Source organism: Gymnogyps californianus, chromosome 17 (assembly GCF_018139145.2).
Source record: "Gymnogyps californianus isolate 813 chromosome 17, ASM1813914v2, whole genome shotgun sequence".
Lineage (NCBI taxonomy): Eukaryota > Metazoa > Chordata > Aves > Accipitriformes > Cathartidae > Gymnogyps > Gymnogyps californianus.
In genome coordinates, this window is record NC_059487.1 from 2,147,011 (window position 1) to 2,162,292 (window position 15,282).

At 51.2% G+C, this 15,282-nt stretch overlaps 1 protein-coding gene across 2 annotated transcripts in view; it reads right to left on the reverse strand.

Annotated features, from left to right (window-relative positions):
• The window catches only part of RALY (RALY heterogeneous nuclear ribonucleoprotein), a 141,505-nt gene that overhangs the window by 21,392 nt on the left and 104,831 nt on the right, over positions 1-15,282 (reverse strand). For both annotated transcript variants that reach the window (XM_050907576.1, XM_050907577.1), the window contains exon 3: positions 2,582-2,846. In XM_050907576.1, coding sequence (XP_050763533.1) covers positions 2,582-2,837 — 256 coding nt within the window. In that variant the 5' untranslated portion in view covers positions 2,838-2,846. The remainder of the gene's footprint in view (positions 1-2,581; positions 2,847-15,282) is intronic.

Genomic DNA, 15,282 nt, shown 5'->3' on the forward strand with positions numbered 1-15,282 from the left:
AGAAGAAGAAAAAAGAGAAAATGGAAGAAATACTATTAGACCACTTAGCTTGAGAGCTGACCTTAACTGGGAGATGTGAGCTAGAAAGATGGTGCTTGCTTTGCTCATTCATTCTGGTATGTGCTGGAAAATGTCACCTGCAAATCATCACCGGCACTCGGGAGCAGAGGGAGGGCTGAACCCTCCTGCCACCACCGCCGCGTGTAACTGTCCCACGGCAGCGCAGCCAGCCGTGCTCCTGGAGGGGGCAAGTACCACCGAGATCTGGAGTCGTTCACTTAAGGGTTTCTGCAAGGACCAGCTTTTCTATGATCTCTTAGAAGGACTTGCAAGAGCCTTGATGGACGCTGGGGCAGATAGGAGATCCTTAAACTCCATGCCCACTCAGACGAGAGGCAGGCACAGCACTCACGTCACACGCAAAACTACGATGCTTTCCCGTTTCTTAAATGATGGTGCAAATTCTCTTTCCCATCTGAACAGCTGAGGCAGGAAAGGCAGTTCCACTCAGACTCTGCCGTGGAGGGCTGCTACAACTGAGTCGTTACAGCAAGCGCTTGCCGTGCAGGAGTGGCTCTGGATTCGGACAGGGATGCTGTCCTGCTGAGTGACCACCTGCTGGCACTGGGGACAGGCGGCCTTGCACCATCAACAAGCTGCTGCCCCTGAGCAGGTTGGGGGTACTTTGCCCCTACGCCGGGCACCGCCTTGAGCCATGCTGTCCCACCGTGCGGGTGGCGATTCCCCGTGAGCTCCTGCCACGCCAAACGCAGCCGTTTTTGCCTGGCAGTCATGGTTTGCAGCTCTTCCACAGGATCGTGTGGCTGCAGCCTGCTGAAGTTACTGGCTGGAGCTGCCAGGGCAGAAAGCAGCCTACCTTCCTGCTGCCCACCTCAGGAGGGAAGTTCTATCATCATCCCAAAGGACCCCCCAAAACCCTGCCCATGAACAGAAGCAGGGACAGTCTCTTCAGCAACGTGTCTGCCATGTCCCTTGCCTGTCCCATCCTGTCCTTCCTCTCCACATTCCCATGTGGCCATCACCTCTTTTTTAGGGGGGGACTTTCTACCTTGTTTTGTGCAAAGACATTTTCTAACCCCGTTGTTCAGCTCTTCTTCTCTGCTGGATTCTCCTGAAAGGGGAGCGTCTCTGTGTTTATACTGGTCCATGAACAGCAAAGGAAAACGTGCTGAGCTCTTCTGTGGCAAGAGAGGCCCATGAAGGGAAGACAGAGGAACGGGAGCTGAATTTGCACCTCATCCAGTACATATATAGGACTCCCAGCTATAATACAGTCCGTTTGTCATGTTGGCAGACAGACCTCTGGGACCAGCGTGGAGAGGAGAGTAAGAGGTTCCTATCATGGTAAACCTTTCATCTCTCTCTTCAGCTAAGTGGGCAAGCGTTGCCTGTCTCTTAGCTGCATCTCCTGTATCTGTCTGGAGCATCACAACGAGCTCCTTTGCTCCCCAAGGCCCTCTTCATCATATCTACGGACTCTGCACACGTGGGCAATGCCTGGGCTGGAAGCATCCCTGGCACACTGCGCTTCGCCTCCGTCTGTAGCTCCGCTCTCTGGACCATAAGAGAAGTGAAAAGAAGTTTCTCGTATTTGAATAAACCACGGATGGAAACAGCACACTGTCTTAAAGACCAGATCTAGCATGCAACTTTTGATTTCAGACTGCTGTGCCAGAAGCAGGGTGGGAATGGGCTGCAAATCGCTTTCCTGGGTGTCCAATGACCACTGCCTGCAGCAGGCTTGGAAATAACGATTTTTCATTAAAAATACTGTCTCCAGTTTCAATTCTCAGCTTCGAGCTGGTGACAAAAGCTTCTCAGCATGTGACACTTGAGAGCAATCTGCAAAATAAGGATGCAGCTGGGAGCAGCTGGGGTGGTTTTGTTTGTTATTTCTTATCACACAGCAGTGCAGCCGAGAGACTTTCATGTGTCTAGGGGGGAAGTTATCTCATTCAACATCAGCTGGCTAAAGTTAGTCTGAGCTAGTCTGAGTTAGACTATCACCTCTCTTGACAGGCAAATGGTAAGGCCTGGTCCAGAAAGGGAACCAGGCAATGTCTTTTCCCATCCTTGTTCTTCCCCACCAGATCAAGGACAAGGACATGCGATGATTCAGAACTGTGTTTTAGCTTCTACAATCACAGCCCATAACATGAGTTTTTGGGCCACAATGTCACAGCCCTGAACGGCCTTGACCAGCCTCACTTCTGACCCCTACCCACATGGGACCCGGGAGCCTTCAGCCCCTACCTGAGCTGTGTTGTAGGAGTGTTGGTCTCCAGCTCTCTCACAGCCATGCCTGTGCCTGGCCATGGACCCTGCTCATCCTGACCCACTGGCTGACTTCCCAGCCTGGCCGCAGACCTGTCTTGTCACTATGGACCTGCTCAGTCGTCACTGGGTTGTGTCTGACCTGCTCACCATCATTGGACCTGACCCTGATCTGCAGATCGATGTCCCAGTTTGACCTTGGACTGGCCGTCCCTTGACCATCCCCTATGGAGCAACCAACCCGTGTTGCACCTGGACACCCAAAATGGCTGAAGAAACTACTTACCCAGTGTCTGGCCAGCAAGCACACGCCCGTTCTCGCCCAGGACAGCGGCACGCGCGTGCCTCTCGTTGGAGTACTGTACGAAGGCATAGCCCTTGTGAACGGAGCAGCCCACCACTCGGCCGTACTTGGAGAAAATGGTCTCCACATCTGACTTCTTGACCACGGCTGTGTTGAGATTGCCAATGAAGACTCTGGAGTTGATGGACTTGGGGTCATTCTTGTTCGTGATGTTGCTCGTCTGCACCTTCAATGACATCTTGAACACCTGGATGAACAAATCAGGAGTCAGGAAGGTGTGCAAGGGAATTGCCAGAGTCTTACAAAAAGGGGTGGGGGATAAATCTCCCAGCAAGCGTGGAGCGAGGGAACCAGCTCCTCAACTTCAACCAGTCATAACTGGGTGCACCCCATCTCTGGAGAGCCCCTGTGTGTTGGGGAGGCGACCATCACAGCCAGCGCAAAACTCTTGCTGGAAACCTATTTATCAGGCTGACACTCTGGGTGTAAGCTGGTTGCTTTTAGGGGACAAAACAAGATTTAAATAAATTTTACATCTAAGTAAAAGCTTTAATGCTATTATACGAAAGATTTTACCTCTATACTTCATTACAATTCAAAGGACTGCTCTTTTTAAAGCAGTTTGCATTCAGCACCTTTGCCCACCTTTCTGGGCTTTCCCCTGCTGAGCACCTCCCAGCACAGGCCAGCTCTCACCACGCACAGGGACAGCCTCATCCCCGCAGATCCGCACTTGCCGCTGGAAGAGGACTTGAGTTTTCCGGATGCAAACGAAGAGATTTAATGGCGAAGCAACCCATGTGCTCCTATCTGAGATCTGCACGCTGCTGCCTGCCTGTGCGTTTACACGCTGGGCTTTGAGCTGAATTTTGTGCAAACAGAAGGTGTCACTGTTTACTTGGAAATCACTAAGCCATCAGCCAGATAGGCTGGAAGCCACTCCAACCCACTTCCCGTAGCTGCAAGGCATGATCCTCCAAGTTTCTTGCCTAGGGTATTTCATGGGCAGCCCCTGAGAACAGGCTTCACCTCTGAGGACTAAGAGGACCAAGGGACAGGGCTGGAAATTGTGTGAAATTAAAGCTAGTCTGACTGCTTATCAGGCTGCCTGCTCACATTTCTGCAGCAAAAATTACAGCTGTTCAAAGGCCTCAGACCCAAAGCATCCCCTCAGAAACAGAGGGGATGCTTTGGGATCGCTATTGTGTGCTGCATATATAGTGTGTCTTTTTTACTTGGGAAAAGTCAGCTCAGAGCTATGGAAGGCATTTTATGATGCATGTTGAAGCGCTGCTCTTCCCCAGCCCCTTCCAGCAGCGCCCACAGGTACTCCCAGCACCCGGGGCAATGACACCAGGGTGTCCACAGCTCCAGGCAGTCACCGAGCCTGGCACAGGGGACGCACTGCTACCGCAGGGCCATGGCGTCCCCTCCCTGGTAGTCCCCAGCATCTGCCCTGGCACCGGGCAGAGCTAAAGCACCGCCTGGCTTTGGGGTTTTGGTTCTCTGGGCTCAAAGCCCAAGTTTGTCTGAGCAGCTTGGTCCAAGATGGGGACGGGGCAGCTGCCCGACTGCATGGGTGCAGCTCCTGTGGACTCGGTCACCCTGGTCCCCAAGCCCTGGCAGGCTCTGCTTGCCCGCAGCCCAGCCTGCCCGAGGCACTGTGATGCTCTGGCTTTGCCGAGCCCTAAAACACAGAGTTAATCTTTCCTACACTCCTCCCTAGGCAGGCAGAGCCTGGGAAAAAGCCACAACATTTTCTGGTGTGCTTTTTGGGGTTGCGCCCAAGACTTTCAAAAAACCCAAGTCCTCCTTCTTCCTTGTCTTCTCCTGCACAGAGCTTCCCCACAGGACATGAAATCTCTGGTTGCTTCTGTCTCCTCTTAAACCTGTTAGGGGGGATAACTTCATCATACCTATCATCTCATCCCTTTGCCAGGCGAGCCCCACTTTGGCTCCTTGGGTGATGGATGTCCTTCTGAGCTACCAGCCCCTTGGGATATACCCAGCGGGGACTGCTCCTGCCCATAGTCCCATTTTGCCTGGGGGTACTTCTACCCATACAGACAAGCCTCAATGCGTTAACCTTCGCCACCACTGGCTCTGTATCTCCAGGACGTGAAACTTCAGTCCAGCCTGGAGGTAAAGAGACAACAGAGGAGACTCACCCAGCCTCACACGCAGATGGTGCTTGGGGCCCGACCCAAGGAGACACGGAGTGTTTTAACACCGACTGCAATCAATGAGCTCTGAACAGACAAGCTGCGATGTGCAGACCTCTGCCTTTTTAATTTTGAGAGCACAAAGGACTGGACACTTGATTCCTTTCATCATTTAAAGCCAGACCATACAAAGCGTTGGAGATACCTGGCAACGCTGATCCTCTACGTGGAGCAGGGGGAGGATGCGATGGCACAATAAATCTCATCCGGCTCTAACCCCTGTGACTCTATTAACCTACCACTGAGGCTGGAAATGATCTCCCTGCTAAATCCAATCAAAAAAAAGTTAGACTTCGTCTGAGTCTGGCTTGTTATATTTTCCCTTTCATGCTTATGAATTAAAAGAGCCAGAGACTTCTGTTTTATTACTTTAAAAACAATTCCTGGCAGACACAGTGTTCCTAAAAACACTGGAAAAAATAACCAAAGGACAGGACTTTTAAAGGCATCTAAGTGAATTAAATTCTCACATCTTTGGCAAGTGGTGCCCAACCTCTTCAGGCTGCTCCAAGTTCCAACCTATATAATAACACTTGTTTAATGCTATCTATTTTAACATATTTTTGCAGTGCAGTCTGGAAGAGGTTCACAAAGGAAACCATTCCTGGTGCAGAGGTGGAGAAACGGAGGAAGAGCCAAGGCTGTTTTCAGCTGTTTGGTCACTTTGGGTACCCAGCTTGAGCCTCAAGGACTCATTTCGCACAAAGCCTGGCTGGAGGCTGCTCCAGGATGGCCAGTCCCCAGGGAATCTCCATCCTAAACCCGCTGGGGCCAGCTGAGGCTGTGCGGGACCTTCAGAGAGCTTGCACACGTGCAGGGTATCGGTAGCCAGGTAGCCCTGGATCGTCTTGCAACCCATGGACACATCCAACCTGTTGTGAACCCGTACCTCTCCCTGCCCTGGGGTTTCAGCGATGTTGCAGGACAGAGACTTCAACACATGGCTTTACACGTGGTGACTCCTGGAGTTTCCAGTTCCTGATGCCTGTATTTTTTGTTTCAGAGCAAATCTGCCCTGGCACCTCTTTCACCCACACTAGGCCATGTCACATGGACATCCTTGGCCGTACTTAGCTGCCTCCCCTCTAAATGATGCACTCCCACTTTTCTATCCTTGCTTATCATCTGCCAGAGTTTATGCAAGTCTCCAACCCATTTTGCTACCTACCCATGGCCCTCCTTTCCCCCATCCCCAGTCCTCGGAGGAACTCCTCTTGCAACTGGCCTCTGGGCAGAGTATGGGCCCTTATCACTGCTCTTGGAACCCCACCATCCAACTTGCACTGCTCTGGGAGGCCACCCATCCGGACTGCCGTGTCCCAGCTTGGATGCCAGGATGCTGCAGGAGACCATGTCAAAAGCCTTCCTCAAGTTGAGGCAGACATCACCCATGTCACGTCCTCGGCCACACACTTTGCCACAGAAAGCGAGTAGGTTGGTCAAATTTGGCCATACCATTTCCAGGTCTGGCCCAGCCGCAGGCAGGCAGGAGGAATGCTCTCTTCCTCAAAATAAAATATAGCGCTCAAGTAAAATACACCCCTGTCTCTGTTTTCACACCCCATCGCTGAAGAGTTTTACTGCTCCTAACCCCCCCAGTCCCAGCTTAGGAAAACCCCAGGCTGCTGTTTGCCCAAACCCTTCCCAAATAGTAACCAAATACTATTGCGTTATTTACAGTCGTCTGAATCTCTGACCAGCTGTTTGCAGTTGCAAACACCAATTACATCAGGGTGCTGAGCTCCTTAAGCCTGTGTAGGAGGGATGCGGGTTAAGCTGCCTCTGTGCATGGGAATAGAAAAAGGCTGGCTGGAGGATTTGGGTAGGATGGGGGTGTGTAGGGGCATAAAACATGTGTTTTCTCCCAAATCTAGTGGGCTGCCCCCTCTCAGCGGGTGCACCATGAACCAGCTCTGCTGCTGTCAATAGACCCTCCGCTCTGTGGGTTTGCTTTAAAAATCAAAGAGTTGGATGAAGTTGAGGCGTTTCTCAGGTGGGCACTAAGGCACCAGATGGATCTTGACTTGGAGAAGGACATCTCCTAAGGTATGACCTTGGCCGCCACGGAGGCCGGGGGGGTGAAGGGGAATCTGCGCCTCTCCCAGGTCCCTGCTTCCCCGTCCCGACTGCGCACCCTCCTTTTCTGGCTCCTATGACCTTCCCCCATGCTTCCAGCAGTTGGACCAGCATGTGCTTGTCCCCTGCGCTGTCTCTGATCCTCCCTACCTGGGATGCTGGGTGCCCCCCAAATCCAATAAAGCCTGCGGCTGTAGAAGCTGGAGATGGAAGAAGTCACTTCCACCACCCATTGCGGGGACCGATGATGGAGTGGGGCGCGCAGCATCCACCTCCCTCGGTAGAGCCTTTCCCTTGGCTCCCTGGTGGAAGCCCCAGCGGCTTCGGGGCCATCTCAGGACACTGCAGGTCTGCGCAGGAGACGTGCCTGTGGCTGACGACCGATGGGACGGGGCCACCAGATGGCAAACTCAAGGTCAGGCAAGGTGATGGCCACGCCGCTGGGAAAGACTTGGGAGGAAGCCAACGAGGACCCAACGTCTCTGCAGATGGGACACTCTCCCAGTGCCATCTGCCCACTGACTGCTGTCCCTGCCCAGGCAGGGAGCAGGGCTTTGGCAGGGAGCTTTGTCCAAGGCTGGGGAGCTGGGACTCTGGGCTTCCTACACGGCATTGCTCTGAGATTTTGGGCACCATCAGTGATGTCCTCCATTTAACAAGTGGCCTGCATGGCTTTCATTTTGCAGCTTATAAAATGCTCGGCATTGTGTGTTCAAAAACCCTGTGCAAAGTGCTCTTCTGCTGCCCCATGCAAGCCTGGCATCCCCTGGAGAAAACAGCCCCCCTTGCCTTCTCTGTCCCATTCATTTAAGGGTTTCTTCTTACAGGCAATATTCATTTCGCATCACTTATTGGCCCCCTTACTGTAACAACTGGAAAAGGACATTTTAATCATCCCATATTAATATTTCATACTCCCTCTAACTGCATTCCAGCAGAGCACTTTGCGTTGTGCCCAGATTAAATCCAGCACAGCAATCATCAGCCACGTCGGCTTAGTGTCCCTTCCACGTGAAACAACACAGCTCGCCAGCACAGTGCTATGAAGTACAGTCTTCTCAAGCCACCATCTCTTTGATAATGCCACGTAAAAACCAGTGGGCATGAGTCAGAGCAGAGTATCTTGGTGATATGTCTGATTAGAAAAATACACACAGCAGAGACACATATTACTGGTTATAGATTAATATCCTAATAACTATCGCTGTCTTCAGCAGATGCATTTTCACAGTTATTATTTTACCTTTCATCCCCCAACCCACAACTGCAACAAGACAGACTTGAGCTGGAAAAGAGAACAAGACAAAATGCAACTAGTAATAATCCTTGGACATAGAAATGAATGAATGAAGGGAATCTGTAGGACCCCAGAGAACACGAAGAACAGATTGGTACGATTATCCCTGTTTTCTGCAAGGGAAACTGAGGCCCAGACAGGAGAGGTCTGGGGTGGAGGGGTGTGTGCCACTGACCTCACCAAAGCTTACAGAAACATCATAACAACACCTCCTACTCCCAAACGCCCCCCAAGACATAAGGAGACTTATGGAGACTTAAGGATGAGATTGTCAGAACTTCCTTCCTTCCCTCCTGTGTGTCCTGTCTCCCTCTGCACTGGGAGGGACCCCGCAAGCTCTGCAGGGGACAGCAGTCGGGCCACACCACGGTGACCCCAGAAACACATTCATCTGCACGTAGGCTGCGCCGCCCCAGGGCTCTCCAACCATCCTTTGACCATCATCCCTGCAACCTGACCCTACCACAGATCCCAGGACCACAGCTCTCCATGGATTTACCGCCCCGCTATGCATGGCAGAAGGAAACCTGTTTGCCACTGCCAGGCTGAGAAGAAAACACAACATGGGATTAACTGAGCTTTGTACCCCGAAAAGTCAAGGATCCCCTGTGCCATTTCTTAGAGGTGGTGAGGACCGCTCTGAGGTCCCACGAAGCTCCCACGCTCGAGGAGAGGCTGTGCCTGCCTGCACATGCCCCCAGTCTGGATGCTGCAGTGCTTGGAGGTGCACGGACACCCACCGACAAAGTCCTCTCCCCGCTAGCGCTTCTCCTCTCTTCCTAGGACAACACGGCTGGAAACAATGCACTGTCCCTGCTGCCACTAATGTTCAGGAATCCCTTAAAAATATTGATATTCAATCTGGTAACAGCCCAAGGCCAGAGCTGGTTTACTTGATAAGCTATTTTTCCTCCCTGCTTTAAGTGCCTTGCTTCACAGATTAGCTGTTTAATTGAGAGCCAGGTGTCTGAAAACCCCAGGGGCCTCAGTCTTAGTGATGAACTGTCAAAGAAGAAGACGGCAAAGAAAAACCGCTGAGCCCCCCCACTCTCTCCTACAGAAAGCTCTCTTTATTTCAGCATGACGGCAACACGCAGCCAGGCTGTTATTCTCCTCTTCTCACGCTTGTTCACAAAAGGGGAGATGCAGTTTTTCATCCCGTCCCCGTCTCCATCCCGTAACAAGTTTTCCCAACTTGGTGGCTTTCCACTGGGAGCCAGATGACAAATGAAGACATCCTGCGGGGACCTCTGGCACGAGGCAAAAGGCCAAATCCGCTCCCTGCCAGGTTTAGGGAAAATTTGGCATTTGGGTTGCCAAAAAAAAGCACCGGCAAACCTGTATCTTGCCAGCACACATGATGGATGTTACGGCCCATGGTGCACCCGCTACGCTTCGGTGAGAGCTGGGTGGTCCCCAGCTCCGACGCCAGGGCTGGTGCACCCCTGCTCACACGCCGGAGGAAGCCTGAAGGATGCAGCTTGGTTCAGGTCTTCTTTAACCATCTCGTATACTCTTGAATAGGACAAAACCCAATTCTGCACCACCTCACTGCTTTTTGGAGGTTGCACCCTTGCTTTCATCCCAAACCTTTAACATCCGTAGATCTTTCTTGCCACTTTCTTGCAAGCAGCAAGAAAGATGATTTTTAGCGAGGAACAGGGCAGTTAACATGCCCTAGCACAAATAAATTGGCATGGCTGTCACACGGCAAGCATCTCGCTTCGGGCAGCGATCAACCCAGATGCTTGGCTCTGAGGGATTTCTGACTAAAACAGTCCTTCTTTTAGCCGAAAAAAGCAGTTTTAAAAAGAAACACAGCCAGCTCCAAGACAGAGAGACTCCACTGATTGCACTGCCACAGCACCATCGATAGCACAGAAATGCACATGCATTTAAAAGCAAAGTCCCTACTACCCCCGGTGCCAATCATTTCTCCCCTGAGAGCTGCGAGTAATTTGCTGGTGAGTCCCCAAACACCAGAGCCAAGCTCCGATGCATTAGTTTAATAACCAACACAAACCCTGCAATCTTTTTAATAACTTTTGAGTCCCCAACAAGTCCTGCACAGAAACCCAGAGGGGCTCAGCCCTCCTCCCGGAGAGCAGAAAGACCCTGTTCACTGTTGTGTGGTTCAATAAATAGAATAAACTGGAAGGAAACCAGTCCTTGGGTTTTCTGGGGAAAACAGCTTCGATTCTCCCAAACGTGATTGTTAAGGGACCAGAAAGTTATTAAAAAAAGGGGATAGACAAAGATGTCACAATTATTAGACTAGTTCTGCAGGACCAGGGCTGTCTTTTGGGGAAATTTCTGCTATGCTGAGTGAGCTGGAAGGGCCAGAAAGCTGGAGATCAGCTCAGGAGGAGCCAGACTAGCTTGTTGTGAAGCTGTGGGCTCCCTTTGCAAATCTTTTTCCCCCTGTAAAGTGCAACTGAGCACAGCCCAGCAAGGGAGGATGCTTTTGCTGCAGACAGAGCGGGTCCTTGGGTCTCTCGAGTGCTATTTTGGGCTGTCCCATCTCCCATCAGACAAGGGGCTCCTTGTACAGGGTATGTGGATTTTTCCAACACTTCCCAGGGCTCCACCTTGCAGACGAGTCAGCCCAGACCTGTCCAGGCTCAGGCTTCGGCGGTGGCAATCACTGACCTGGCTCCCGGTCACCGCAGAGGTGCCCATCTCTTATGCACCCCAGCACCAAGCCTCAGCCCAGGAGTCCCCGTTGTCACCCACCCCTATCCACTCTCCATACCCAGGCCACCCCATCAGGGTTGTGTGGCTGGAGCAGAGATGGAGAAGGCTCCAATGCTGCCTTGCAGCCCACTGTGCATCCCCACAGCCCCCCCGACATTTTTGCTGGGGGGACCACTTTCTGCCTGAGGACACTGTTTCCTCCTCCGGAGGATGCAGGCTCTGCGGGCTCAGGCGGCGAGCCCAGTTTCAGCCCAGTTTCCACCCTGCACATCATATTTTCCTTGGTAGAATGAAATCGTGTTAACACCTGACATGCAGGGAGACAACGCCGCTGTAACAGCTCTGGATGGGGACTGCCCGTAATGACACAGGCAGCGATGCATCTGCACCACCCCGGGTCACGGGAGAGCACCCAGCAATTGCTGCCTTTGCAAGCACGCTGGAAACTCCTGGGGAGCTCGGGGTCACAGCCGTATTTATAACCTGACCTCATTGCCTGCACTCTACCAAGCACTCAGGTCTCAATTTATGGGGTGGGTGAAGGTGGGGGGGGGCAGCTGCTGCCCACTCCCGCTCTCCTTCACCCCTGGTTAGATGGAGGCTGCACCCATCCTGCGCACTTGCACTGTACAGAGGAAAAAGCAAAGCTACTGAGCGGGAGGGAGAGAAAACATCCGCCAAGTCCGGTTCATTAAAGCACATTTGCTGCAGGATGTAGGCAAATAATCCAGACTGACACCACTAGCTTGTGGCAGATGCCGAGTTCTGCGTTTCGCAGGGCTCTGGCAGGAGGGGCTGACTCTGTCCCCTTGATCCATCTTACTCTACGCCACATCTGACGCACTGTGAATCTTTACATCGGCGCATCCCCTCCCAGAGCTGCTCCGGGCTTGGTGTAGCTGCAGCACATCGTCACCACCACACATTGGCTTATGTCACCCATTGCTGAAGCACCGGGACCTGCAAGGGTGGGGATGCTGGTGCCTCTGTGCCGGACGGTGGGGTGCGAGGCAGAACTACGTTCCTTAACCTCTCTGGTTTTGTATCTCCACAAATTTGGGAGTCACTCCTGTTTGATGCAGGGTGCTGCTGCTGCCCAGACGAGTGGATGCTGAGCGCACAGCAGCGTGAACAGAATTAGCTCCCTCATAATCTTCCTTCAACTATCCATCTTGCTACGCAAATAGCCTCCTTTTTTAATTTTTAATTAAAACAACAAGTCATTTTGAACTGGAGAAATCCTGCCAATCCTTTGAAAACCTGGCTCTGATTTAAATTTCAGTGCAACTGGTAAATCCTTCATAAAGGAGCAATAAATAATCAATAGCTGTTTTAATAAGTATTTAATCAGTTGTTAAAGGTACAATGGTTACAAAGTCTATCAGGTCAGCATATAGTTTATAGCTGTGGCTCGTAACCATCTGTCCTACATATTATTCATGCCTATAGAAAGCTGAAAAATCTATTCATTAGAGCCTTAAATCCTTCCTAATAAGTGTGATAAAGAGATGACCTATGACTGGAAACTCTGAGATCCATCCAAGCAGCCCCTGCAGCAGCACTGCTCCTCACCCTGCCTGTCGCCACAAATTTGGGGCTCACTCCAAACACTGCACAGCTCATTGCACACATGTGTGCGGTCACGCCGGAGCTAACAGGGTTCCCTGTGGGGCAGGACACGGCTCCCATAAGGCAGACACCAGAGGTATGTACATATACGTGCTCCTCACCACGGGGTCACGATGCTCTGCCTTTACACCAAAGCTGCTGATCTACATCGGCTTTGGAAGCAGGGTTTTCTCCCACCTGCTTGATAAAGCCACAGTTTCTCCTTGGGCCAAGACAGACAAAAGCTGTCCCACCAGCAGTGCAATGTGACAGCAGGGAGCATCCACAGTGCCCCTGACCCTCAGTCCTGCCCTTCGGTTCAGAGCTGAATTCCTTTCAAGACAAGGATGTCTGCTGTGCACTGATCAGGATTTTCAGGCAGGTATCAACCTCGGTGTGTTAAATTTGGGTTTCCACTCCCATGCTAACAACGTTGCATTTAAAACATGAGAGTCCTGACAGCATACGAGGCCAAAAAAGAAATCCCACCATCAGTACTGTGCTAGAAGCAAGAATTAGGGCATCTTCTGAAGCCTACATGGATCAACTCCCTGGGTTTCACCCTGCGAGAAGGAGCTCCTCAGCAGTTCTTTGACTGTCTGCTTGAACATGGAATCCCCACGTGCAATGAACTTTTCTGGACTCTGCTTTTCCATGAAAATATTTTTTAAATTAAGGCTTTTTACTTCTAAAAAACAAAGCTAGGATCATCCTTTAATTGCAGAATATGCAACAAGTAGACTTTTCAGGAGTCTCTGCTTCTAATCGTCTTGGAAATCTCTTGTGAACAGACTAACATTCTTTTTGACAGCAGCAAAATAAATTTTAAAGGTCAATTGAATCAGATAAGCCCAGTCTGGCAGCACTTTCAGATGCAGAATTCCATGGATAACATTTAGGTTATGTTCGAGAACACAAACAAAATTCTTTGGAGGAAAGAATCTTTAAAAGAAAAAAAAAAGGAAAGAAAATGAAAAGGAAACAGCAATTAAATAGAATGTCATCTGTAATCCCACTGGTGCAAAACCTGATGATTACCTACTGGGCTATGGACAATGCTACATGTATTAATCTAATTAAAGTCCTTTTTTACAGGCATCTGAAGCCAGCTCATTAGTGTGTTACCGAGATGCTCATTAATGGCTGGCCATGACTAATTTCTCGAGAATTATTCTTTAATTCTTTATCATTCACAGTCTAATAGGAAAACACGTTTCCATCCCCCACTCTCCCACTCGTACGCAGTGGAAACAGGTTCTCATCAGCCGCCTATTGACTTGATGTTCCTTAATGAACAACCCCCCCACCAGCCCACATGTTGTTTTAACAGCAAATGATTTATTTATGAGGAAAAGCAAGTGAACTTTCTGGGAACTTTCTTAGCTGTTAATGCACGGGCACCTTTGCTGCTGCTTTTTGCATCTCCTGCACGCGGCAGAGAGGAAACGGAGCGGTGGAAGAGCGGGGCTCCCAGTCTGGCTGCAGAAGAGCCTCCTGCCCCGGTTCACGAGCCCAGTGCTCACCTCCTCATACAAAACCCCTCTGGCCATGTCTAATGGCCTCAGGAGCACTCCCAAGCTCCAACGTTGGGCCATGTCCCACCTCACACAGGGCACGATGCAGGTTCCTGTGAGAAGGACAGGTGGACCTCTTACCATAGGGCAACGTTGAAGTAGGGGGAAAACCTGGGCTCCAGGAGGGACCCCATTTCATGCTGCCAACCCACCACCACATAATTTAATCACCTGCCAGGGCCACCCAGCTCCCAAAGAGGAGCTGCTGGAGATGGAGCCTCACTGATGCAATTCTTGTTATTTAGCTCCGCTGGTGTCTTCTAAGCAGAAGTCCTGCATCTTGATGCCATGGCTTCTTTAACATGCAAATGCTGCTCTGTTCCCAGCCGAACTGGTGCTGCTCATCCCCCAGGTTGTGTTGTGCTCCTGGGGTCATCCCTGCCTCTTCCAAGCCGTGAGGTCTATGGATGGTTTTCCTGAATGACCGAGCAGAAGTCGGGGATTTCTACATCACCACGTGCTTCCTGCCACTGGGGATTTTAGCAAAGCCCCAAATGCCAGGAGACTTGGCAAAACCATGAGCTGAGGAGGATACCGTGAGTGCAGTCACCACCCGCAGATCAAAGGGGTCCCTCTGGGACCCAGACCAGACTGTTCCTCCAAAATGCTTGTCCATGTTTTCCTACAGAGGAAACCAGCTGATTGTCCCCCCACCCGCTACAGGACTTCACGTCACGGGTATCACCGAAGCCAGGTGCTCGCTCCCCAGAGATTGTCCCGGTGGGATGGGGGGAGCAGGACATGGGATAGGGAGCCTTAGGGAGCGCAGAGCAAGACAAAGTTGCTGGTCCTTGGCACATTAACCCTCAATTCTTTAACGGCTGAGGTTTTTGACATGCTCCTTTCCTCTCTCAGAGTTAATTATCAGCTGGTTGCCTTTCAAAATTCTTTCAGACACTTTAAATAAGCAGAATGACATAAATGATTAAGATACATATCTCTGTAAAGTTGCTGGGATGTGGGCTCCTAGTTCACTCGCGGTGGGATTTGCTGAGGTTTGGTTGTCTAAACTCCACCTCCGAGGCTCCACAGAGATTGGGGAGGCACCCTCACCCCAAGGAAAGCATCTCAGATGGGAGGGATGCAGCCTGCAGTGATGGCAGAGGGAGACCTGAAAAGCAGCTGAGCTGCTCGAGGTGACCTTTTCCTCCTGAAAAATAATAAATCCCGCTCCCCATCTACTGGTCTTTGCCTCTCCAGTTCCATGTGGAT